At 43.3% G+C, this 27,425-nt stretch overlaps 1 protein-coding gene across 1 annotated transcript in view; it reads right to left on the bottom strand.

Annotated features, from left to right (window-relative positions):
• The window catches only part of LOC138293506 (vitamin D3 hydroxylase-associated protein-like), a 198,013-nt gene that overhangs the window by 95,562 nt on the left and 75,026 nt on the right, over positions 1-27,425 (bottom strand). The window contains exons 4-5 of the mRNA XM_069232746.1: positions 24,284-24,417; positions 4,983-5,189 (exon numbers count right to left, since the gene is read on the bottom strand). Of these exons, the coding sequence (XP_069088847.1) occupies positions 4,983-5,189; positions 24,284-24,417 (341 nt within the window). The remainder of the gene's footprint in view (positions 1-4,982; positions 5,190-24,283; positions 24,418-27,425) is intronic.

Here is a 27,425-nt window from a genome sequence, read left to right on the forward strand (position 1 = left end):
TCTTACGGGGGCCCCGCGACCCCCCCTACCGCCATCCTGTTCATGGCGGCTTTCCCGCCATGAACAGGATGGCGGTAGGGGGGGTCAGAATCCCCTATGGCGGCGCAGCAAGCTGCGCCGCCATGGGGGATTCTGAGGGCAGCGGTAAACCGGCGGGAGACCGCCGGTTTACCCTTTCTGACCGCGGGCAAAGCGCCGCGGTCAGAATGCCCTGCGGGGCACCGCCGGCCTGTCGGCGGTGCTCCCGCCGACCCTCGCCCCGGCGGTCGAAGACCGCCGGGGTTAGAATCAGCCCCTGAGTGTACTGGCTATCTTGGCATCCCCTCTTGTGTCCTGGACATAAGGCATCACTCAGTGCTCCATGTCTTTATCCCCTGGCAGCAGAATTGTCTCCAACAGTTAAGCCTCTCAATCACCTAGCTTCTAAGTAATGTAACAGCCAGGCACTCACTACCACCACGGCCCCTACTAGGGAGCCAGTTCCATAATACTCTGGCAAGAGCCCCCAGTCTCTATGTAGTCCTTTCTGAGTTCAGCCTCCAACACTGCACTTATTATCTGCTTGCATCGCAGAAACACCGCAACTTCAGGCCCAGAGCAGCAGCACTGCTGTGTTGTTATTGCACGGTATTGTTATTTCATGGTATCTCATATCTCCTCTGCTCACCTCTCCAACTGGGCGAAGACTCAACCCATGTCCCTCTGACTAGGAACAGTGGAAGACTCCCTCTACTTCACACTCCATGTTAGAAATTTAACTCAGTGTAGCAACCAACCAGGTCCTGCCTCCGACTACTACAGGCTCAGACTACTCAGTGACCTCTGAAGGCCTCACCTCTATGGTGTCTTTTGTTCAGCACCACACTGCAGCTCAGGGATCACAAGTTAGCCTCCAACTCTGATGTCAATCTAAGCCCGTGTAATTGCAAACATGGGGGGAATCTCAGTCACGCTTCAGGATCACTAATAAAGGGTGCCATGGACGGAGCTCCCTACCGTTCAACTGTCTCAGTCACCATCTTAGCCATGCACCCTTACATTTTTGATAAGTATGATAAGTATGCTTTGTGCTGCATGACAGCCCTTTTACTGGTGTGACCCACTAGCCACGCCTGGTCCCCACTTCGTCACAATCGGTTTCAAATCATGCCAATGCCTTAACACTTGAAAAATACATTATCTTAGAAGCCCCTTATTCTATTTTAGGAAATTTTGTGCCTTTTTGCTTAAAATGTCTCAAACGTCTATTATTGTGAGAATTATATTGTGTTGTATTCTTAACTTTAATGGTGTGTCTTTGTATTTGAACTTAACACACATTTCTCATGGAAAATGTCTGCTTCATTTACCACAGCTACCAAAGTATAAAGGAAAGCTTCATTAAGATCCAGGTTGTGACCAGCCAGAGTGTGTTTATTAAGTTTATTAAGAAAAATACTTAATGCACTTTCTGACACTACCTTTTCATTTAACAGCATTGTTGATGTTTCGGATATAGTACCAACTTGTTTTACTTTATGGTCAATTTTACTAATTTCTTACCTCCATTTTGTGTATACTACGATGTTTGGTAACTTGAACCTAATAATGTTGAAGTATTTTGCTTAGTGGACTATTTACTTATAAGAAACTGGGCTCTTTGTAGATGACCTCACCACACTTTTTGCCCCTATTGAGACTACTGATGCTGGTTTTGTTTATCTGAAAGTGCACTGACAACTGCTAATCAGACCTCAGTGCCATTGCTCTTTCCCTTAAATGGTACTGTAATTTGGTAAACCCAATTGCAAGGATTTTACCACACCTCTAAAACCCTAGTAAATGGTACCATTGGTACTCAGGTGAGGGATAGTAAAAGGGTCAAAAACAAAGCCTGCAGAGCTGCCATGTCAGCCTGCACGATCAGCTTGTCTGCTTGAGTTTGACACTGCCCACATCAAGTGCAGGCAGAGCCCCTACACTGCCCATAATACAGGTCAGTCACCCCAGAGGTAGGCTTCCTATAGCCCAGGAGACAAGGTGCTCTGTGTTATGAGTGATGACATATATGCACAAGCATATATGACCCTGTGATAGCATTTAAAATGTAATGCTACCGCAAGTGACTGACGGTTTGTAGGATAACATGGGCTGGCACCCCCAGATGTCCAGTTCCATGATGCCCCTGTGCTTAATGTCAAACATTGTGTATTTTAACCCTGAGCACGATTCTCCTGCCCAGGATTAGCTAGCATGTACCCAAGTGGATACCCCCCATTTACCAACTTTTGCTTGCCTTGGCGGGCAACCCAGAGCTATTTGCCACCAAGACAAGAGTCTGCCCGCTTGCTGGTTGTGCATACCCTTCCCCCAGGATGGAGACAAAGGACCGGAGCAGGAAGGAGCTATTGCTATTACACTATTGCTTACATTAATCAAGCCCTTGATATGTAATTCCTTGCACCCCACGAGGACGAAGCCCTTCCCGCCCTGTCTAGGCTGACAGGTGGGAAAATTAGTTACCCAAGAGGCAGACAGCTCCAAGAGGCTAGCCACACCTTTAAGGTGGGATAGGAGGTCTGTACAGCCGAGGAAAGGTCCTGCCATGTTGGCAATTCTTGAAATTAGAGGGTTCAAGGTAGAAAAGTGATGTACTCCCACAGAAAATCATCACCTCCGGGGCAGACTAGCAGCAGGGACCAGTAGCCCATTAGCAACTGTCCCTCACACCCTTAACGTCCCCTAAACTAGGATTTAAGGGGCTGCACTGGCACCAGAACCCCAGTTCTGGCTTTGAATCCGAGACAAGGCACAAAAAGGATGCTGTCACCGACAACAGGACTAAGGGGGTCATTTTGACCAAGGCGGTCTTTTGTCAAGACCGCCGAGGGACCACCGTGCTGAAGACCGCCAGTGGTGGCGGTTTTCCGCTCTGCGTATTATGACTGTTGGCACCTCTCTGTCCTTTTTTGGACAGAGAGCCGCCAACAGCCATACTGGAGGTCGGCGGGGAAGTGGAGGTTGCTCCACCTCCACGCCACATCAACAGAACACCGCCCAGCGAATCACGTCCTGTGATTCGGCGTGGCGGTGTTCTGTTGACGGTGTGGTGTCGGCTGAGCAGCCCCCATGGATTCCGTCCCCTCCTGGAGGATCGACGGACCAGGTTAGTCGATCGTCTGTTAGGGGAGGGGGGTGGGGGGGTGTTGTGTGCGTGCATGGGGGTGTGCGTGTGTGTATGTAGAGGGGGTGTGTGAGTGCGTGTATGCTTGCGGGGGTGTTGTGTGTTTGGGAATGAGTGCGTGTATGTCTGTAGGTATGTCTGTATGGATGTGTGCGTGTATGTCTGACTGTGTGTGTGGATGTTGGCATGTATGTCGGTGTGTGTGCGTCTATGTGTGTTTTTGTGGTGCCTGCGTGCGTGTCGTGTGTGAATGAGTGATGTGATGTTGGGGGTCGGGATGGGGAGGGGGGGTCCTGCCACCTTTGGGGGGTGGCAGGGGTGGTGGGGGGTGTAGGGGAGGGAGTCGGGGTGGGGGTGGGGGGTGGGGGAGACCCCTATCAGTGCCACGGAAGGAATTCCCAGGCACTGATAGTGCTTACCACCATGGATTTCATGGCGGTTCCAAACCGCATGAAATCCATGGCAGTCAGCCGGGTCCAAATACCGCCGGCGGTATAGTGGCGACTGCCGGGCGGAACGGAGAAGCGGTCGATGACCATGGCGGTAACCGCCATTGTCATAATTTCATAAATTTGACCGCCAGCCTGTTGGCGGTCTTACCGCCGCTTCTCCGCCCTCCGCCAGGGTCGTAATGATCCCCTAAGTGCCTGAGGGGACCATATACTGGAACTGTGTGTTCGACGTGTGCCTGTGACAAAAGCTTGTTGCCCTGAGCAAGGATGACTCCAGTGGATGCTGAATCTGAAATAGACTCCCCTGACTGGTAGAACCAGTTACCTGCAACTTGCAGAAGAATCGTCGTGCTGTGACATAAGAAATGCAATCCATCAGGCCCCTCTTGAGTGAGCGCAAAGAAAACTGGTCACCTGCACCCCGGGAGTTGTAGTGAGATTCACACCACATTTCGAGCAACTACCCCACGCCTGTCGACCTCCAGCCAACAAAGTACCTGTGGATTACTTTTGCGCTGCCAAGGTTTGTTGGTCAGCAGCCCGGTAACAAACCCATCCCCGGACACCACCAACTCCAGAGCAACTCCGTGCAATAGAGACCAATTCTGGCAACTACCCCACTGCTGAGATACTACATCCTGAAGAAGGAGACTTTGACTAAGTGGCAAAGCATCTTTAGCACAACCCCTCCGTAATTGACAGTTGCTAGGCCACCTCTGCACCTGGAAACACCGGATATGGTGGAAAAGTGCCAGCTGTCGAATACAGGTCCTGGGACTCTATAGGCCTCTATTTGAGACCTAAATTAAGATAAAATTGTGCTTTATTTTTCTAAATTGGTGTTGGATTTCTTTTGAGTCCTGTCAATTGCTTATCGTCCATGTTGGTGTCATGAAATGCTTCGCACATGTTCCTCTAAATAGCCTGACTGCTCTTTGCCATTCTACCAGGACTGAGCTAAGGGTTACTGGTGTGAACTGAAGGTCCACTTCTGGGTAATGTGTTAGTATTACATGGTAATACCCCCAGTCATGCCACATATTACTGCCACCTTGCTACATTACATTACATTTCTTTAATACATTTTTGTTAAAGTGTTTAATTAGACACCGTACCTCACACAAGTTTGCCGTGCCACTCAAGCCAAGCTACCAAATATGAGGAAAGGATTAGTCCATTAAAGCCTAAATATCTTGTGGACCGGGCTCTGAGTCAAGGCCTTCTAGTTGGGTTCTCACACTGATGGCAACAAATGAGGCCTTTCTTATGGAATGTCCATTTACTCAACTGCGTCGAATTTGCAGTGCAATCACTACCTTTTGTTAAAACTAGCAGGATTAGTCCTTGTCATTAATGGTAGAACATACCTGAGTCTAAATCCTGTTGGCTTGATACCACAGATGCCACAGAAGCTGGAAGGAACCCGAATACTTCCAGCAATATCTGAGCCAAACCCAAGGATTGATCCACCTCCTGCCAGAAGAGCTCCTTCACCTCCTGAGGAGCCACCTGGAGTTTTTTGATGGTTCAGCGGATGTAAGGTTTGCCCAAAAATTAAGTTGCTGCAGTCATAGCTGAATTGGAAATAAAAAATAAAGGGAAAGATTATGAGTTTTCAGAATCAACACACTTTTCAACATCTAATTTTGAGCTACACATATCAGTGGCGGCTCCCCCGCTATGGCAGAGGAGCGTCGCCCCGCCGCAAGCAGCAACCGCTGTAAATCCTTTAACAATGAAAGGATAACAAACCGAGTTTATTATCCTTTCATTGTTAAAGGGGCGGGCATTGGGGGTGATGAGCAGTGAGGGGAGTGCAGTGTGCACTATCCTCAGCACGCATGTGTGTTTGGCCGGTTAAACACACATGCACAGTAGGCTCTCCCCAGCCCAGCACTGTGTTGCTGGGCTGGAGAGAGCAGACACAGGCTCCCAGACTGCCTGGGAACGCCCTGGCTGGGCACTCCCAGCCAATCTTAACCCTGCTCTGAGCAGCATCAGGATTGGCCGCAGGGCACGCTGGGAGTCTGTGCTTGCCGCCTGCTGAAGGTGACGGAGGATCAGTGGCGCAGCGTGCAGGAAAGTTTTTATTTTTTTATTTTTTAATATTATTTATATTCCCAAATTCCCCCCCTCTCCTCAGTGCTGCCCCACCCCCGGTAACCCCCACAAGACACTACTGACACATGTTTCACCAGAGCTACAGGCACCACAAATGTATTTATACATAGGTAACACTTAAGAAAATGTATCCAAAAGTAAGGATAGTGGTCTCCCTGAGAATGATTATTGGGTATAATTGTCTTTTTCCCCCCTGTCCGAATATTATTTATTAGGTTATCTGCAGTTATCAAAAGTACAGAAAGAAGATCTGTAAGACATGAATAGAATCAGAAAGAGAGAAACAGGTATACAGATATGTTTTCTCATACAGTGCCTGTTGAAACTTTTACCTCAGACCATAACTCAGTAAGGGAAATAAAAATAACATTCATGTTCCGTGGAATCAGTCTCCTGCACGGCTTGTCTCTCCAGTCTTAGCAATATGAGATACAGATCTAGTGGCTGCAGTTGGAATGAAGTAAACATGTAATGTATGGACTGAGTCTCTAAGGTTAGTCTCCAATCATCTGAATGTATGGACCACATACTTCTTCATATGTTTCTAACTGATAATTCAATTTATAGACCATGCATTTTTATGATGCTATTTACCTCGTGGTATAATTCCACTTACATATCTTTGGTGGGGTTCTAGAGTGTTTCAAGATACATAGCACCACCAATTATAGTGCTGGATCCAGCCAGCATTTCTTATGGTTGTGGATGTTTTGTGCATCATGGAGCAGTCTGAGTTCTAGCCTGGGCAATAGTTCTTGATATACTACTCCACATTTGGTTCCATAATCCTGTAAAGAGAAGCAGGTCTAGAAGATGTGCATGACGTCTTCTTCTTGGAATTAAGGTTGAACTATGTAGTCTATGGCGACCAGTGACAATCTTGTAGAATTATTAAAAAAACTTTATTTTTATCAGGCTCTATGTAAGTCTTTGTCATGGGGGGCTAATAGGACCGACCATTCATCATCAGTACATGCCTCCTGGTTGCAGGGCTACCATTTATTTTGAAGGTGCATAGTTGTGGATCAGGCGAACAGTTCTTCAATCAGAATACTGTAGAGGCCTGTGACCAATTTTCTATAGCTGCCACATTTCTCCAAATAACAATGTTGGGTGGAGTCTGATATGGCTGCTCTCTGGTTGCCTATGACACTACTGAGGCAACGTTTCAGTTGCAGAAAACAAAGAACTTGATTAGAAGCCCATAAAGAATTTATAAAAGCTGCTATAGTAAATTCAATTTGCTGTTGTTATTCCCTTCTGAATCCAGTGTGGTCAGTAGAGACGCTGGCTTGGGAGAGACACTGCAGCACTGTTTCAGAGGGAAATTTGCATGTTTAGAAAGCTGGTTTGTTTGAGAGATCTCTCGGTCACTATCTATGTCTGCCTCAACCCTACCTGGATGGGGTTGTCTTTGCCTCATGGTGGGAAACGGCTTAAATATGTCACTGTGGACCCTTCACGTCAGTCTGCAGGTGGTTCTCAATGATTACCTAATAAAGGAGTTCCATGTCAGATGTGAAGCGTATGCCAGCTGCGATAGGTGGTAAACAGTAAGGTATAGCTCCATCTTTAGATGATGTAATTCAACTGAAGGAGTTGCTGCACGTTGTTTAGACATGGCTAGCCTTGATGTATCATTTTGCCCTACGTATCTTTTTATAAGAGTGTCTATTGACTGAGTTATTACCGTGATATCAGCAATTAGCAGCGTGATGAAGAAGTAATTACATTGTGGGGCCACCACCATGTTTAAAGTTGAATATTGTTATTATTAACATTATTATTATTATTATTATTATTATTATTATTATTATTATTATTATTATAAAGATTTTAGGAGCGCAGTTGAGACCTCAAAGGTATCCTGGCATTAGCCTCTCGAAAAGGAAAAAAACCTGAGGTACACTGAGCATTTATCTGAGGAAAAGTCAACTTTTAAGTGCTTTCGTAAACTGAAGCAAGTCTTGACAAACTATTAAAGAAGAAAGGGGTTGTGAGTCCTTGACTGACAACACTTGACCACCCTGTCTAACCTTTTGGAATTTAGGATTAAATAGAAAGTTTGAGGTTGATGAGCGAAGATCTTTCAGAGAGCCTTTATTGTGAATTGTTCTAAAAACACTACACAACAATTTGAGTGCAATTCATTCCTAATCTGGAAGCCAGTGGACATCTACCTGAGCTCTAGAGGATAAAGAGCACCTAGGCATATTCAGGGCAATCGTAGCGGCTGCTGCTTGTACTCTATAGAGCCTTTTGACTAGGAATTCTGGTGCACTTGACAAAAGAGTGTTAAAGTAGTTAGGTCTGCTCAGGATCCTACACTGTACTACCAACACCCTTGCAGATCGTGGTAAAAAAGATACGATTTTTCTAATATTACAGAACATGGCAAAGCAGGTCCTATTAACATTGGCCTCCAAGGATAAACTATTGTCAAAATGGACCATGGATGACACTTCAAAGCTGACACTGTTCGACGAATCCCAAAATTTAGAAGGAAGGCCACTCCAATCGAGTAGCAGAGAATTTCAGTTTTGTCTCCATGCTACTCAGCCAATTCACAACATCCCTTAAGCAGTTGTGAAACAAGTCCTGTAGCTCTGGCCGAGAGTTATCCAAAGAGAGAATCAGCTGTGTGTCATCCGCATAGTTGATAAAGTTGATACCGTGAGATCGAATGAGGTCCGCAAGAGGGCCGTACATATATATTAAAAAGAACCAGACTTAGCTCAGAATCCTGGGCCACTCCATGTTCTACTGTTTTAAACATGGAGTGAAAGGGGTTAAGTGTTATAGCTTGTATTCTATCTGTTAAATTACATTTGTACAAGTATTTGCTCGCCGACCCCGATCTTCCCTAACCAGGACATTAAGATCTTGTAGTTAACTGTGTCAAAAGCAGCTGACAGGTCAAGTAGCAACAACTGACTGCCAACCAGAGAGCCCATTTCTAACAGGATCTGTCAATAGAATACATCTTACGACTTTACATTGTCCAACCATATTTTTTCGTAAAATGAGGCTTTAAGGGATAGGAAAAAAATAATGACTCCCCTTAATTTGGAACAAAAACTCTCAGTATGAGGGAGGCACTTGTTTTTTGCTTTTCTGAAACAAACTCCCACTTTGGGAATTTGTTTTTGAAAAACAAAAAACTTTTGACATTTTACCAGCTAGCGTCAAACGTTTCCAGCATAGACAGAAACTTCCATGACAGCAGTTTCTGTCAATGTAGAGTATTGTCCAAGGGGCTCTCAATTTAGTGGGTGGAATTCCCTCGGGATGGTGGAGGTATTATCCTCTGCCATCCCAACGGCTTTAATTTTGTATCCCAAACTCTTATCAGGCCCATGGTATTTCTACTTCTGTCATGAGACTGGAATGGAGCTTCTCATTTATACCACACTGGTGGCTACATAGGAGGCTGAATACAATTGTTTCCATTTTGATGAGATCACCCTAAATATTAAATGGCACCATGTCAATGGGACACAACTTTTCCATTTACAAATCATTGTTTTGAGTTGTTTTAGCTTCATTTGTTTAATTGAGCTGAACAAACATTTATACATCCAGAAGGCACTGATTTGCTGAAGGAGCAGAGATGTTTCAATAACATAAAATCCTTTTGGTAATTCATTTCATTAGCCACCTCTGTAGATAACACAAAGGAGTAAGAGCATTTGTGGAGCAAGAGATAGCTCCATGATGGACCTCCCAAGTGTCACAGCCCATGGTGTAATGGAGTGCCATATGTGCCATGGTCATCATGAGTTAGTGCTTGCATCTAAGCCATATTTATGACTTAAGCCTCAAGTTACAAAGTCACAGGATTTGTGACAACAAAGGTCCTTATCATAAACCATGTTTAATTTATATTAGCAAGCATAGTAAAAGTTTTCTTCTGCATAAGTATTCATTTAAAACTTTCAGACAGAAAGTGAGAAACAGCTACATATATCACATCATAGAAATGCAAACAATTGCTTTTGCATATGGAATACACATCCAGCCAGGAAAACACAAGCACAGGCAATGTGCATTGGAAATTTACTAAATATTATGCAAATGCTTTTCATGGAGAGCTACAACAAACCCCCCCCCGCCCCAGAAAATGTAACAGAGCTAGAAGTTAGCCATTTGCTTCAAGTTTTAAATTAGGTAAGCGCTAGTTCCCAATAGCCCACTACTAAACGTTTAACAGACACAGGGGGTGATTCTGACCCCGGCGGTCCATGACCGCCAGAGCCAGGGTTGGCGGGAGCAGGGCATTCTGACCGCGGAGGTTCGGCCGCGGTCAGATGCGGAAAACCGGCGGTCTCCCGCCGGTTTTCCGCTGCCCATGAGAATCCTCCATGGCGGCGCAGCGCGCTGCGCCGCCATGGGGATTCTGACGCCCCATACCGCCATCCTGTTCCTGGCGGGAGACCCCTGGGGGCCCCTGCAGTGCCCATGCCAATGGCATGGGCACTGCAGGGGCCCCCGTAAGAGGGCCCCACTTTGTATTTCAGTGTCTGCTATGCACTGCTATGCACTGAAATACGCAACGGGTGCCACTGCACCCGTCGCACATACCCACTCCGCCGGCTCCATTCGGAGCCGGCTTCCTCGTGGGGAGGGGTTTCCCGCTGGGCTGGCATGCGGCCTTCTGGCGGTCGCCCGCCAGCCCAGCGGGAAAGCCAGAATGGCCTCCGCGGTCTTTCGACCGCGGAGCGGCCATATGGCGGCTCCCTCCACGCGGGCGGCGACCGCCGCCCGCGGGGGTCAGAATGACCCCCACAGTCTCTCATTATGTCAATGGTGGTAAAAATCGCCTACCGCCGCGGCAACAGCCCACAAAATACAGTCACTGTGGCTATTATCTGTTCGCCAAATCATGACCACGGCCAGATTTCCGCCACAAGAAGGGCGGAAATCTGGATGTGGCCATACTGGCGGACAGTGGTAAGGTGGTGCTGCTGCCACCAGCAGCGCCATGGCAGCACATGAGATAGCCTGGCGGTGCTCTGCTGGCGGGTGCTGCTGGTGGTGGTAGCACCTCATCCCGTCCCCTGCCGGAAGACCCCCTGGATACAGGTAAGTCGGGTTTCCGATGGGGGGTGGTATTGTGTGGGTGTGTGTGTGGGGGGGTGTGTGCATGTATGTGTGAGTGGGTGCATGAATGCGAGTGTGTGTGTGTGAAGTGTTGTGTGCGTGCGTGTGAGTGCGTGTACGAATGGAAATGTGAATGCATGTCTGTGTGTCAGTGTGAATGTGTGTATGGACGGATATGTGCGAGTATAAATGGATGCATGCCTGTATGTCTGTGTGAATGACTGTGTGTCTGTGTGTGTGTGTGTGTGTGTGTATGGGGAGAGTGAAGGGGTGTGTGGATAAAGTGGGGGGCGTCAAGGGAGTGTTGGGGGAGGGGGCCTGTCACTGATAGTGCCTACCGCTATGGTTTTCGTGGCATTCCGAACACCACGGAAAGCATTGTGGTAGGCAGGGTCATGATACCGCCATGGTGGTAGGAGTGGTACATTGGCAGGTTGGCTCCAGCCAACCCGCCAATGTCATAATGTTGGGGTAAGTACCACCAGCCTGTTGGCGGTACTACCGTAACATTAGCTCTGACCGCCGGGGTCTTAATGACACCCAAACTCCCTAAAGTAGCTGGCCACATTACAGGTGAGTTACCTAGACTATTCCAAAACAGACAGATTACAGAAAACCTAAACATGAATCATTTCTTCTACATGATAATCACAATAACTACAAAAGAATAGTCATATTTCTAACTGAAAACATTCTTCTAAGACAAAGCCAATGTGAAATGTGGGGGGTGGACAGAACTTTTCAAATGCGCCCTCCACCATTTATACAGATATACACTATATCTGGTGAATATCATTACACTAACATAACCCTTTTAGAAGGGGCAGGATCACCGCCAAACATTTTTTTATGTTGTGGGGGGCTGCAGGGTGTGTAGCAACCAGGAGAAACAATAAAAGAAACAGTCAATCTCCTGGGTCATCGAAACCATGATATGAGGAGAGCTTAGCATATATTTTTTAAAGTATTCTTAGCTGGAACTGTATGCTCTTCAGCTGGACAGCAGAGCCCCCTTGGGTGGGTCCTAATGCTGCAATTTTCGGCCTGAAAAACGTCATAAGAAAGACAACTACGTGTTGATGCTTTTTTAAATAAAGGTTTATTTAAAAAAATATAAGAAAATCACTTTTGTTAAACATTGCAATGTGTGCATTTATGAAATATACAGTTGGTTACAGTTAATGGTGTCTTTTCAACAAAAATCATAGGTCTGCTATATATAGGTTGATGTGATGACCCCATGATAAAGCCCATGGGCCCACTGGCCATTTGACAAAGCCTATAATTCTGCCTTACCTAAAATGACATCCCTTATATTGTTACATGTCACAGTCAGCAGTGCACGCCCATGGGAGTTGCGCACAGGACCTGTTCGAAGGCTATGCAATTCAGGGTGTAGGCTTGAAGTGCCCATGTGGGCCTATGGGCCCTCGCCATGCTAATTACCTGCAGTGTGACATTACTTGTGACAATGTTCTATGACATCGTTGGTAACATGACTGTAACATCTGAATGACGTGATCAATGAGCAGTGAATCTCTTGATTCCTTGATGTTAGAAAAAATTGTTTTGGGACATTTTCTATGAATGTTCCATGAGTTTCCTGGTTTTCATATGTACATACGGGTCTCATACCTGTTATGGCTGTAATATTTATTAGCATTTTTGTGTCCTTTCTTCCCTTATCTTCTGACACAGGCTTCCATTCTATTTGCCAATGTATGTCAGTTGTTTCTGGCTTGCTTACACAATTATTTCAATTCATTTCTCTCTTTCTCATTATGCTATTACATCTATTTTCAAATTCATTGTATGTTTTTTTCTTTGCTATCTTTCCTAATGTCTGCGTCCCTTCTCTCTTTCATACTTTACAGCTTTGTTTGTTCAGCTTTTCTCTTTCTCTCTTTAGTGCTCCCTTTCCTCATTCTCATTTCTTTTCTTATTCTGTCCTGCCCTAACTCTCTTTTTTCCCCGCTCTTTTTCTAGCTTCTTTTTCATCCCACTCTATCTGTTGTGCACCTTCATTTTTTGGTTTATCTTTTACGTGCCCTCTGAGGTTCTTTTTTATGCATATTCCTATTTCTCAAATCAAAATCAAATTTAAATTAACTTTATTTGCATAACATGTTAAATCAATGTTATTGGAGATTATAAGTGACATACAAGGAACAGACAAAACAACAGATTTTGTCACATAAATGTATGCACATAAACATAAATTCATGATGCTAGTTCTTATTTCTAAAATGCAAACAAAATGCAAAATATTTAGCAAGTGTTTGTCTGATCTGTCATGAATTCCAGTTTATGTTTGTTGCTTTTTTCTGGGGATGCTTTCTTTCTCAGAGGGCTTGAGAGAGAATGCTTGCTATTGTTTAGGAGGAATAGTGTGGGTTTAAACGCCTACAGATTCTGCTACTTTACTGTCACAAGGAGCAGCCTGGCCTCTCTTGCTCCCACTTCTATTTCAGTCAATTTTTTTAGAACTTAATTTTGTGCCAATGAAACTGTACCTGCTGTGTTCCTACTAAATTTTGGATTTTTGACAGATGTGGCTCAGTGCCAGGGATGGGGTAGCATGCATACAGCAGCCCAGACACCATTGGTTTGCAACCTCAATTCTTACATCATACTTTTTCTCTCTGCTGGTATCATTCTAACCAGATGGCTAACAATGCAAAAAGGAGTGAATTGAAAAGCAACATTTTAATCCTGTTTTAGGTTAACTGATGGCCTTTCCTGTCTCAAAGACCAATTAACTACCCCAAACACAATTAATAGCAGAAAAAGACTAGGCTGTGAAATCACAGCTGTCCAGCCACTGGACGTCAAAGTTTTTTCTGATTTGCCATTGCTTCGATGGGTTGTCCACCAAGGCCATGGCATTTTGAAAATGGTTCCTATCACATCAAGTATGGTAGCCTTTGAGTACTACAGACTATTGCCCAGAATGGGTCAAAAATTAAAGTCCCAAGTTTGGGTGTAAAAGAACCACTGTCCTAACAGAACATGAGGGAAGCTTTTCCTTATGAAAGAGGAAGCCTCACAAACTTATTAGTGGCATGCCTCCTTATTGGCTACCTCTCCCCACCCTGGTAGGAAAGTGCCACCAGGGAACACAACCTCCAGACAGACATAGACAGAAGGGCGTTCTTAGATAAAAGCTACTGGACAGAACAAGGGATAAAGACTCACTAAAGACACCTAGTGGACAACCGGTGTATCACCTTTAATAATGGTGTCCACAGGTATATCTAAAAACAGGGTGTGACAGTACTGCTGAGAATAATGGCTTGTCCTGTCTCAAATAGCCAATGTGTTTCTGCCCACACAAAGAGCCTATGCAGGTCAGGGGCATTCTTCAGGGCTGAGGATACAGCGTACTAACGCCGGAAACTAAGTCACCAATTGTCAAACCACTCAAGTCCTACCTGAGTGATGATACTTGAAAAATGACCCTATATTAAAGGGGATATCTGCTCTTGGTCTGGGAAAGGGACGGTATCCTTTATAGTCACACAGTTGTCAAAAGGCCCAATGTACTTGTGCATCTGTCAAAGCCTGTTTCCAGCCAGTGAGATAACTGCCAACAATTACATTTTAACTACGTATGTATATTTTTTGTTTAGGAGGTGTGTTTGCTGTTCCAATGCCTTAGTCTGCCATACATGTCCTAAAGACAGTATTCTGATCATTTGTTTGTTCATTTGTTCTACTTTGCTATCATGATAACATGCTGTCTGATTAACTCCATTTTGCATTCAGAAATGAAAGGTTCACACATTCATAATCTTTTATAAAGATAAAATGCAAACATTAACCTTTTGTCAAAAGGTATCCTCTATATCATATTTTTCAGTGTATGTGTTTTTAAGTTCACTACTTACAAATTTCATTTTCTGGTTACTTTTCATACGGTTATTGTAGAAAATATGAATACTTGTTGTGTGGTGTGCACAAGTTATAGGTCCACAATTTCCATTTACTGGGAAGCAAGCACCCCATTGTTGTGCTTGACTCTCTCAGGGTAGCGATTTAGAGCAGCTCAAGGCCTACTCAAACTGATCTGCAAATATATATATATATATATATCACGTAAAGCCCAACATTAGAGATGGAGATCGAGAACTGACCCTTAGCAGAGCAGAATCTAGATGATTATGATGATTAGAACTGAGATACCTTCGGGCTTGATCACGGATGCAGAACTTTATGTCCATTTGTAAATAGATCATTGGACTGGACAAAATATTTAGAGAGAGAAAAAATACATATTGTATTTCATTCTGTGCTTCTCAACACATGGAGAATCAATGCAGGATAAACTGGGGGTATTCTATTGGAAATGTAAGAAAATCAGCATATGGCTCTCTCTTATGAACGGTTGATTGGAAGGTGGAGGAAGTCTTGGGTACTTTACCAGGATTGTAATTATGTGAGCTAATGACTTATGTGCCTTTACAAATTATGCAAGAACATTATTAAAGGGGTGGAAACTTGTGAAAATATATTTAAAAAATGTGAATAAGTTAAATATGCCATATAATGTCACTAATGAGTTAAAATTATGCGACTATAGAGTGAATTATGAGAATAAGCCATCCATAGGGTAAAATATGCAGAGATATGCATCCCAAAAAATGCACTTTATAAAAAACAAATCACTTTATTGATTGAAAGGCATGTCATGGAAGGAGTGGAAATTTGTGAAAACATAAAACATAAAAATGAGTAAACATGTTAAATACGCCATTTTCATGTTATTAACGAGTTAAAATTATGAAAAGATATCAACAATACCAATACTTTGTTGTAAACTGAATTATGAAAATTGGCCATTTATTGAGTAAAATTTGCAGAGATATATGCTCCCCCAGAAAACACTTTATTGACTGAAAGGCACTTTGACAAAAAATTAATATTATGATGAATTTTTGTAAATAGATTAGAAAAGAAGAGCTAAAAGGTGCGTAGTAAATTACTTAAGGAAGATATTTTTTTAAATAAGGGAACACTCCAAGTAGAAAAAGATAGCCATTTTTAAGTGAATAAGTTCACTTGTAAATTTGTGAAAACATTTCCGAAGGGAAGCACCCTGTTGAAAAAGATATAGAAATACTGCTTTGAGAGACCCTGTAAATGTTGTGAGGATGTGGGAAAAAGGAAAGTTACATATGACATCATGGTCCCTTTTTATGTGTATGTACTTTCATGGAGGAGGTGTAGACAAAAGGAGTGTGCTCCTTTAAATATATGTTTTGCATTGCACTTTAGAATGGCCCAGTCGAAGGCTTCTGCAGAAACGCATAGGCCATTTTTTCTGGTGGCACTTCGCACTTTGCACTTTCATTGTTATGAAACAATAAATTCTTTATAAAAAAGCAATAAGTCGTACCGGATTTGTGCCATCTCCTGAGATTGCTCGAAGAATAAATGAAGCAGGCTCCCTGGGTAAAGACGATTAGTGAAGGTATATATATATATATATATATGTATATATATATATATATATGTGTGTGTATCAATAGGTGGAAGATTAAGACAGCGAAGATTTTGATACGCTATATTTCAACTATAGTTAGGTTATTTTTGTTACATAGGTGAAAGGAAAATGAAAAGAAATGAGGCAAAGCATACTTTTATCTTTGCTTATTATTTATTTTCCTATTATTTTGAGGAAATTCGGAAGGGGGTAATTGTGAATAGTGATTGGTTCTTTGAACATTGGGATTGAAAACATTGGGATGTAAAAGAGTTTGCTAAACAAGTTCAGGAATTTGAAAACTTTTGAGTTTTAGAGAGTTTGTGAATACTTAAGATAACAGTTCTCATTTGGTGGAATACAAAATAAAAAACACTGTAGTAAGGTTATTGATTTCCGATTGCTGTTTTGATTTTGTAGAATGAACTATTAGATAATGAAGAGATGCAGGACATTTAGCCTGACATTGATGTTCAGGATCACAAATTGGTGGATTGTTGATCTTTAAGATAATTGGCATGTTTTGGAAGGATTAATGTGATGGTTTAAGTAAAAGAGAACGTCTACAGTTTTTTGAAGCGCATACCTATGGTATTTGCTCGTGAGGAGGTTCGATAAAGATAAGCAGATAAAACTGGGAGTGGTCAGAAAATCTGTCAGCATCTCAAACCCAAAATTTGGTGACCTCAATACGGTCATTTTGTGTAAGCTGAAATGCATTTGAGCAAATAGTGAAAAAGAAAGTAATCCATGTAACTTATCTGAAAAGATTTGATTTAGACAAGCAAATTTCTTTGGAGTGGTCAGGGAACATGTAAGCTCTCTAACCCCAGAATTTATGGATTTTTTAAAACAAAAATATCCTGACAAAATGGTGATTCCTTCAGCTAAATGGTAATTAAGTTGATGCTTATTTGTAATGACGCCTTTGCTTTTCAATTTTTGTTGCTCTTATGACCTCTGTTTTATTTTGGAATATTAACTAAATAAATGTACATGGATTTGAGGACATTGCTGTCTATTTTTGAGATTGTGCTTTTTTTAATTTTATCAATGGATGCAAGTTTTCTAATTATTTTGCAAATGTTAATTCTTAACAGCCCTGAAGAAGTGGAGGTTCACTTTATACCTCAAAAAAGCATGTTGGCTGTACAACAGTAAATAAACCAAATATTGTACTTATGTGAATGGAAAGTGACTATTGAAATTTGAAATTATTTGACTGTACTACATCAACAACATTTACACTAGCAACACTGAATTATGGAAGTAATGTTACGTACTTCGTGAAGATGCAAACTGGACAAATGAAAAAGAAGAACTAATTAAATTAATATTGTATTGAGATGTTCAACAAATAAAGGTAATTGTTCTTTAATTCAAACAGTGTTATAATGTTTTCCCTTTTTGGACTCTACCAATTTGTAACATTGATTGCTACAGTAGATCATGGTTTTACACACACAATACTAAATTCTATATGCATTAGGCAGATGGAAGATAACATAGATATTGTGTAATCACCTCTGACCCTCTGGAGTGCCATAAAAAAACATCAGTTGAATTTACTGACTTAGTCAAAGGTTCAAGATCAACGAACTACTAGTTAAAGACTTCAAGTTGTACATCAGTGCAATCATTAATAATAATAATCATGTATAAATCCACATATTAATGCCAATAAAGCATATGCACTTTGACAGTAATCACGATGAACATTATTAGATCGATAAAGCATTTTAAAATGAACATCACGTGTCTGTGTGTTTTTCATATACTCTCAAATCATGAAAGCACAACCATGAAAACACCCCTGAGAGGACATCACATTTTGATCACATAACATGCAACCATAGACTTAGCCTCTAGAGAGTGCTGTACAACATGTACCTTTCTTTGGACACCGTTAAGCCATGTAAAATGTAACTATAGAGTTAGCCCTTAAAGGGAGCTGCACTACCAACCATAGAGCACATGTTCCAGCCTGGAGAGTGCTTGGAACCAACAACAAAGCCTGGGACTCCTCATTCTTTTGTTTATGGTGTGGTGGCCTGCCAACCTGAGCCCACCACGAGCACCAGAAATTGTTGTATGGGTAACAGGCCCTGCAGGGCGGTTAGGGGTGCTCCTTTTAGAAGTGTGCATAGTTTAGAAGAGACCTTGACGCTTCTCTTTTGATGTGCCCATGTGGCTTGCCTTTGTTTTTATTCCATTTATTTTCCTTTTTTTCCCCAGGAGTACCTGGTCCCACCTGAGCACCCCTGTGTGCCTCCTTTGTTGGGGGTAGCCCAGGGAGCCCACTCTTGGCTGCCCCAGTGGCTTCCCACCCGGTCTGCACTCCTGCATGAGGGAGGTGGCAGTCTCTCTTTCCCTGTCTGCTCCTGCAGCATGGTTCAGCATCTCATGGTGGCTGCCTGCTCCCCTCAGACACAGGCAGGCGGAGCAGGGCAGGCCCGCCATAGATGAGGGAGTGTGCCGATACACCCTCTTCCACCTCCTTTTGGATGGGTCCTGGGGTTAGGGATCCTGGGCCCCTCAATTGATCCTCGGGGAAAGATACGATGTACCCGCATTCTGCACAGTGGTGGGGGCCTGGAGTAGGTGGTCCCAAACCCCTGTGAATCAAATCTGGCTCAGGGGACGGGATCCCTGTGCTAGCCGATCTGATTTTTCTTCTCGAGAGCTTCTCCCCTCCCTGGTGCAAGTCCAGTCTTTCCCCCAACTACTCCTTAAGGTGGTGTAAGGGGACCAGCTTCCCTGGTCCTGGGCTTGGTCCTGGGCAAAGCCCGACTAGTCATGGGGGCAACTGTAGGCCTTAGTCCGGATGGATATCAGGGGTTCCTCCTTCCAGCTGTCCATAGCTACCTCCTCCACTCCCTGTGTCTAGCAGAAAAACACAACCAAGAGAGAACTCTCCACTTGTGGAAGACCTTTTAGTTGGGGGCAGAAGGTTTCAGAAGCAAGGCACCTCTGGCTTATCATGGGGTGCCACATCACCTCTCCTCCCATTTCCCAACCCTCCTTCACAGCATGCTAGAATTCATAATGGGGTCACCCAGGAGTCACTATTCACATCTCCTCTGGGGTTCTCAGCTTTGCACCCCTCTGATATCACTGCCAGGGCCTTTCCCACTGAGACCTCAAAGGGAAGCTTCCTACTGTGTTGGCCACAGTTGACTGGATTCCCTCCGTTCTTCAGTGGGCTTGGGCTGCCCTGGTATAGTGTGAAAGCTGATTGAGTGATGCAGATCCTTCAACCCCACCCCCTCCCTACTCAGAAGCTGAGTGAAGCACTGTTAATTGCTCTTTTTTTATGAGGGAGGCCTTTGTTCCTGCTCCTGGAGATAAATGCAATTAACTTGGCACAGCGGGTAACAAAAGGCCTGGGCTCAGATCCTGAGCTGAGTCAGAGAAATATGAAAATCCTGGATGACCATAAAGCTGCATAGATATCTTCTCGGGAACGCTCATATTGGGTCTGGCATACAGATTCCAACACCAGTTCGATATGGCACTAGTCTTTGTATTCCAAAGAGAGACAAAGCTACACTCTAAGGCAGCCTTCCACATAGGTGTATAATGGAGTTTCACTGTAGACTTTATGTGTGTAGACTAACATTATGAGGCTACCACCAGGTCAGTATCTAATGTTGCAGAGTCCCCTCTGCACCAGGATACCTGTGTGTAGTTACTGGGTTGCGCATGACAGGAGTCTATCATGCACAGCCCTCACACATATGCACACGCATGTGCACACATGTACACTTGTAAACAAACAAGAGCTTCTTACCCTTGCTGCATCTCAGTGGTGTTATCTTCAAAGATGGACACCGGTGGTAAACACACACTGTCCAATTACCATGAGTTTACTGTGATTGGGTCACCAGTTGTGAAGCTCACCCATAGTAAAGCGGTCAAAAAACAGGTGAGCAAAAAGTGAAAATTTCAGATAGATTTGACAGGCAGAATTCATCTCCTAATATTATTCATGGCAATTCCAAGGTTTGTTACCTCCTTATCTATTTTTGGAGGTGGTCATAGACCATCAGGCTAGCAACAGAGAGAGAGTCATAGGCTTTCCAGTCGCCACAGGTGAGTATATCGGTTTTAGAGGCATTCAATTTGAGATGGTTCCATGTCACTCATTGAACAACGGCCTGGAGTTTTGATGTTTTCATGCTGTTTGGGCTTTCCAATTCCAAAAGTATCTGTGTGTCATCTGCATAGTTATAACAGATGGTGTTAAACCCATTGATCAGATCTGGAAATTATTTCATGTAGATGTTGAAAAGTATGGGTGAGATGATTGAGCTTTGAGGGCCTCCTTCTTTAATGTCGAATGGTTTAGAAGAGAATGTGGGGTATGTGCAATATGTGTTCTGTGGTATAGGTAGGATGTGAGACAAATTAGAGCTGTGCCGTCTATTCTGGCTTCCTTAAGTCTTAGAAAGAGTGTAGAATGATCCACTTAGTCAAAGGCTGCTGAAAGGTAAGGGAGAGAAAGGACAGCAACTCTTTTGCTTTATGGTCCTCTGTGTTTTAAGGTCATCCCAGATAGAGATTAGGGCTGATTCAGTGCATTTACATGGACAAAAACCAGTTTGAAAGTCGGAAAGTATGGAAATCTATTCTATGAATTGTGAAATCTGTGTGAAAGCTGCTCTTTCTATCAGTTTGCCCAAGAATGGGACGTTTGCATTGGATCAATAGTTGCCAAGGTCTTGATTGTCCAGGTTGTCCAGGTTAGGGTTTTTTTTAGAAGGAGGTGTATGTATGCCTTTTTAAGATTTTCTGGGGAAACTCCTGTTGTTACGGAGTTGTTACCAAGTGTTCATACTGGGTTGGCCAAAGAAGTTGATAGTAGGATGTTTTTGAAGATTTCATGTGGGCAAGGTTCAGAGGAGAAACTGGCTTGCTTTGACAAGATCCAGAAATTTAGTTGGTGACATTTCTTTGAAGGAGCGTAGTTGCTGTGTTTCTTTTTGGCTGGAGGATATTGTTGGAAACAGGTGGGGGCTGTTGTTTTTTGTATGTTTTTCAAGTCGGTATCCAACATAAATGGTTTAGATGTGTAATGGTTAGTCAGTTTGTCACAAAAAGTTTGAGAAATGGGATTGGTAGCTTCTGTGCATTTTGGCTTATGGAATTTGGTGACTATTTTAAAGAATTCTATATTGACACACTTTGTATTGTGGACTCGGTTTGAATGGTATTGTTTTTTTTCTTTGTTTTTTATTGTATATTCTGTTGAAGACATAACTTGTGTTCAAGGTTGTCTGTTTTGAGCCAATTGTGTTGAAGCTTAGCATTTTGATTTGTTTAAATTATACATTCATCCAAGGATTATGTTTTTCTTTTGTTATGTTTATATGTCTTCAGGGGAATTAAGAGATAAAAAGCCCTCTGGAGCCACCCCTGATGTTTCTGTACAGAATTGATGGTGACCAAATGTATGTTGGAGGTAAGCAGATTTTTTATTTACTCCAAATTCAGCTTGTTCCATGGTCTGTTTTAGTGGGCTTTGGTGTCTTGTTTTGGAAGGTAACGAATAAGTGGTCTGCCGCATGCCTGGAGTAATTCTTTAGAGTGTGACTAGGTTTGGGTTGGCTAAAATTATATCTTATATGAGAGAGGCAGAGAACATGGCGGCCGGCTAGACCCGATCTGAATTTCTTTTTTAAATAAGGAAGAACAACGTGTACGATAACGCGCTAGCTTCAGGGAACCCCCGCAGACCCCTTTTTACTTACCGGACGGCGTGGAGAGAGCAAGCCTAGATAGGGCGGCGCCGGCTCTGTGATCCCGGGCTGCCTGGGAGCACCAGCGAGGCAGGGAGGCAGTAATTAGAATTCACCTCCGGGGGAAAGGCGGCAGGGGCAGCACAAGACGCAGTGCTTCCTTAGACAAGGGTGACTTTCTAAGAGATTCACCTCCCTGGCTGGAGAAGGTCTTTGGCAGGAAAGGTAATGTGCCTCCCTTTAATCGTAGGCCTCTTGGGGGCATGCAAGAAGGAATAGAGGGTTTACATTTTGATTACATCGGTATGCTTGGCCCTAGGGGGGTGAGCAAAAAAGATAGGAAATACAGCAGGAGGGGAGACAGGAGTGACAGGAGTAAGTAAACCGAGCACAGTTTATTCTCTCAGGAGCGGTAAGAGGGTTTTTGGCTCTAAGGGGGAAGAGCTGAATATTGGGGGAACCTTTCCAGAGCAAAAAACTTATATCAGGCGAAACGACAGAAAGAGTGGGAAGGTTGTCCCGAATTAATTTAAAAGGAGGGACTTTATTGAATAAAGAGCGTAGAATTACCCCCTCTTTAAAAACTTACTTCAGAGTCCTTCCTAGCACCCTATGGATGGAGGGGAGTGAACCTGGACAGGGAGCAGTTTCGGGAGAGGGGGTGGCCCAAATTGGGCGAATTCAGTGTGACCCGAATAGGTTTCAAGTGTTGGAGGAGCTGCATGCGAACGAGTTGGATGCCTCGGGCTCCTCAGGAGGAGAGAGAACGGTAGTTCAGTGCACTAAGGGCATGCACAAAGACGGAGTACAGGCATCTGACTTAAATGACGAACAAGGATCTAGAGGGGTCAATCAACAGCCTGGTGCGGCCCTGGGGCACCACCTGAGATTTCCTCCCCAGGGTATAGAAGGGCACCAGTTGGGGTCGGCAGAGGAGCCCTTGGACCAATCTATTGCAGGAATGTTGACAGCACTCTCTTTGGAGGTTAGGGCTGGTTTCGAGACTTCAAATGCTAATCAGAAGGAGATAAGAGGTCTGTGCGAGACTCTTGGTGGAAAAATAGACGAATTGGCAGGTAGGACAGCTGCTTTGGAGGAAGAAGTTGGAGATTTAAGGTCGGCGTTGGAAAAAAGCAAGGTGGAATTGCAGAGTTTAAGAGCAGGAGAAGAAAATGTCTTATTGAAACTGGAATCTTTAGAAAATAACCAGAGAAGGAACAATTTGAGAGTCTTAAAAGTACCAAAAGGTATGGAGGGGGGGGGACCTAAAAGGGTTCATAGTCCGCTTGATTAAACAAGAAGTACAGGTCGAAGATACTGAAGATGTTATCGCAAAAGATATTCAAAGGGTGCACAGGGACCCCCCTCGGAGATGGCCCAATAAGGATAAGCCCAGGAGAATCCTGGTTTGCTTTCAGACGTATGCAATTAAGTTAAAGTAATTTTCTGGAAGTGGAGACCTACCTTGCCTTAATGAGATGCAAGGTAGGCGTTCCCATGCAAAAAATGACTCTATGGCCTTAACGCCATATTTAAGGGCATATTTATACTCTGCGGCATATTTATGCTCTGTTTGCACCAAATTAGTGTCATTTTTTTTACTCAAATTCGGTGCAAAACTAACTCCACATTTATACTTTGGTGCTAGACCCGTCCATTCCATAAATATGGTGCCCAGCTGGTGCTAAAAAATGGTGCAAGCCGGTGCAAAACTTTTGGGTGCAAACTGCGTTAGTGCAGTTTTGCACCAAAAAGTATAAATAAGGCCCTTAGCATCTCCTACGCCCCTGGTCTTCCTTGTTGCCCACTAATTGTTTGCCACTGTTTTTTTGCTTCTTTTTCAGAACAATTTCTATTGAAAATGTGTACAAAACGAGCACGAGGCCCGATGTGACCATAACCCATGACGTAGTTGTGAACCTGTGAATTCCCAGTTCCACCGCCATGAATACATCTTTTATGTCGAAAGGTGGAAGCGAGGACAATGGGTCGCATGAGAGTCATTCCCACGTGTACCTGACCTACAACATGAAGGGAGAAGGGAGGAGCATGCAATGAGATGGTGCAATCTGCTACGGAGAAATGAGCGTTTAATATACTTTGGCAACAATAGAATATATATGGTCGGAGGCAGGAAGGGTTATAGTCAGAAACAAAATGTGCTCTGCTGCAGTTCGTTAAAGACAGGAACATGAGATAGAAATTGCATCAAAATATTGACTCTTACTTCATCATAGATTGGGGAACGTTGGTCTTTACAAATGGAATTGCCCCCTGTTTCTTCAAAACCTGCACTAAAACACAGTCTTTCTCCTCCTGAATGTCAAGGAAGTGGACCAGACCACAAGTGGAGGCGTGCCCCTGCGTGAGAAAAAAATGTTGCAAAGGTGATGCATGAAAAATGGTAAAGTTGGTTCTGTTTCCATGAATTATAGGAACTGAGATAAAAGAGTACACCATACTTAGGGCCTGATTCAGAGTCTGCTTTAACTGAATCAAATAGCATTCTGAGGCCTATTGTCTAAACCATTTAATTCCAAATAGCAGTATATTAAGTTAGGAAAGACTAACACATGATCAATATTTAAAAAAAAAAGCAATGCATTAATCTGTCGTAGGCCTGCTTGTTTCACTATTAACCCTTGTTTGCTGTGTGGTACAACACACATTAGCTCTTGTCACAAATACACACTTTGATGAAGAATATAACAGCAGGCAATAAGAGCAAAAACCTGGCGCACGTGGTTCTTCATTAATATCTGATATGTGTGTCATAATTAAGAGAAAAACTTAAATTTAATATTGATAGTGGGTGACTACAAAGGACATTGTCTCCACCCAGACCAGGAAAGACAGTATCCACTAAACTAGGGTAAGAGAATGTCCCTCACATGCTCATTTGCATGGTTTTGTTTCACCGAACATGCATGCTTTTTATTGTGTACAGCACATTGTCACTTGTTCTCACATAGAGGCATTAAGTCTCTGCATGGATCTTCTTTTACAAATACCTTTCACTACACTAGAATGCTCTGTTTATGACAAACATTTGTTTTATATAACCCTTAGGAAAAAAATAATGACATGCAAGGTAGTACTCACCTTGACATTATTTATCTTACACTTTACCGACTGATGGAAGACTTATTAGCCCATTAGAGATACTTTCGCCCTGAATAATGTCCATGACCTGAACTGGCTATGAATAGGGCAAAAACATGGATGAATTTGGCCACTGAGCCTGTATTCCATCCCAGTATTGTTTTAACTGTACCAGAGAATCCGAACAATAAAGGTAATAGCCTAGGTTGCCTCTAGGTATTTTTAGTGATCTGGATCCCTCTATGTCCAGTAGAACTTTATTTAAGCACTTCCTCCCCACTTTTTTTCAAGTTTGAATCCGCCGTGGTGCTATCATCCTACCAGGGTGGGGAGAGGTTGCCTATGATGAAGCATGCCACAAGAAGAGGGTGAGGCTTCCTCTTCCAATATGATTGGGATCTCAGTAGGGAATCCTCTAAAGCCCAATTCGGGTTGATATTAGTGTACAAATCACATTGGCTCCACCTGCTTTAGCCACCACACCCATTTGTTTTGGACTTTTTTAAGTACCTTTTTTGAAATATGTAGTAAAAATCTGACTTAAATAATTAATCGAGTCTATAATACATATGTTAAAAGGTATAAGAATTAGCGTATTAGCTGGTTCCTAGTCAGATATAACATTATTTTAATATTACAGTCTAATGCATTTATTACCTCCTAATGCTTTCCTATGGAGCAGCTAAATCTGGTACAGTTAAAATAGCTTGTATGTAAACAGCAGCGCACCCCTCCCCCCCCCCCCCTCCCCTCAGCGCCTCGAAACCCTGACAGGTACATAGCGCGCTTTATAAATATTGTGATTGATTGATTGATTGACTGTAAGAACATGTTCTACATTCACGTTTTAAATGTCCTACTTTTAAATACCATGTACCCTGACTTATTGAGCATTAAGGCCTACTGAGGGGTGCCATTAATATTTAAAAGGAGGCTTTTTGGTCTGTCAAAAGGCTTTATTTTAATATGTTGGAATTGCAGTTTTAAAGCTGCATCAACAGGCTACAACGGCGGGCCTCCAGTCTCGTTTTGTACTGTCACTCTAGTGGTACCACAATATGTGCTGCAGTCCACTACTGTATTTTAACTTACTGATCCTGGGAATACTTTGTACCATATACCAGGGACTTATAGGTAAGTTAAATATGCTAATTAGGAGTACACAAATAAAACACATTTATATGGGTCACAACACATACAATGGGCACTGGACCGCAGTGCTCCGTTGGGCAGAGTCCAAAAAACAGCAATAAAATCTAGCAAAAAGCGGGGTGACTATGCTAAACAGGCCATTTTCCTACACTGGAGAGTCAAGTGGCAGGCGGTCAGGTTGTTTTTATTTGTTGTGAAGCTGGGCTATGTCATCAAGCAGTTCAGGCATACATTTAGTACAATTAGAGGTGAAGGCATTGATGTCATCATCAAAACTAATATGAGAAAGTGTGTTCACTGCGGAAAAGGTGCAAGATGTTTGTTACTGTGAAACCATGGTAACTCTCTTTGGTGTTGGGCGCAAGTTACAGTACGTGAGAAAAAAAAAAGAAGAAATGATAAGATGATCAGAGCAGTACACATATATTGAGTCTTTTACACTGGACAGCAAACTCAGCGCAGGAAGCTGTCCTCCAGATGCTTTGGCCTTTTAAGAGCCCTCAGGAAAATACTTAGTTGGCTACCAGTTGCTGTCCGGAGGGTGGTGGGTCAGGGCTTAATTTTATCCTGCCTTGACTACGAGAACTCTCTCTACCTCAACAGTCCACTCTCAGATATTAAAAATCCTCCAGGTAATACAGAATGCTGCAGCAAAAAAATCCTTTTGGACATCCCCAAAATCCAGGCTGACTCCCTGGCACTTGCCACTCTACACTGGTTACCCATAATCAAGAGGATTCAGTTTAAAGTGCTTTGTATGGTTCACCGGGCAAGGCACAGATAGGGGCCTCATAACCTCCAACAGCTGATCAGCCCTTACCGACCCCTAAAGAGAGCTAAGATCTAGCAACCTGAGTCTTCTTTCCATCCCCAGGGTGAAGAAAGCTCGGTGCAGTGGACGTTCTTTTGCCTTTCTTGCCCCCAAATTGTGGCACACCTTGCCTCTATCTCTTAGGTTCGAATGACAACTTAGTTTCAGGAAACAACTCAAGACCTATCTGTTTGCTTAAGATCTTTGTATTGAGCCTGGTGGACCTCTCGGCGTTTGGAAGTCCTTTGGGTAGCCATGCGCTTGATAAAACCCTATGAACTTAATTGCACTTTGAATTGCTTTA

The sequence above is a fragment of the Pleurodeles waltl genome, chromosome 4_2 (genome assembly GCF_031143425.1).
Source record: "Pleurodeles waltl isolate 20211129_DDA chromosome 4_2, aPleWal1.hap1.20221129, whole genome shotgun sequence".
Lineage (NCBI taxonomy): Eukaryota > Metazoa > Chordata > Amphibia > Caudata > Salamandridae > Pleurodeles > Pleurodeles waltl.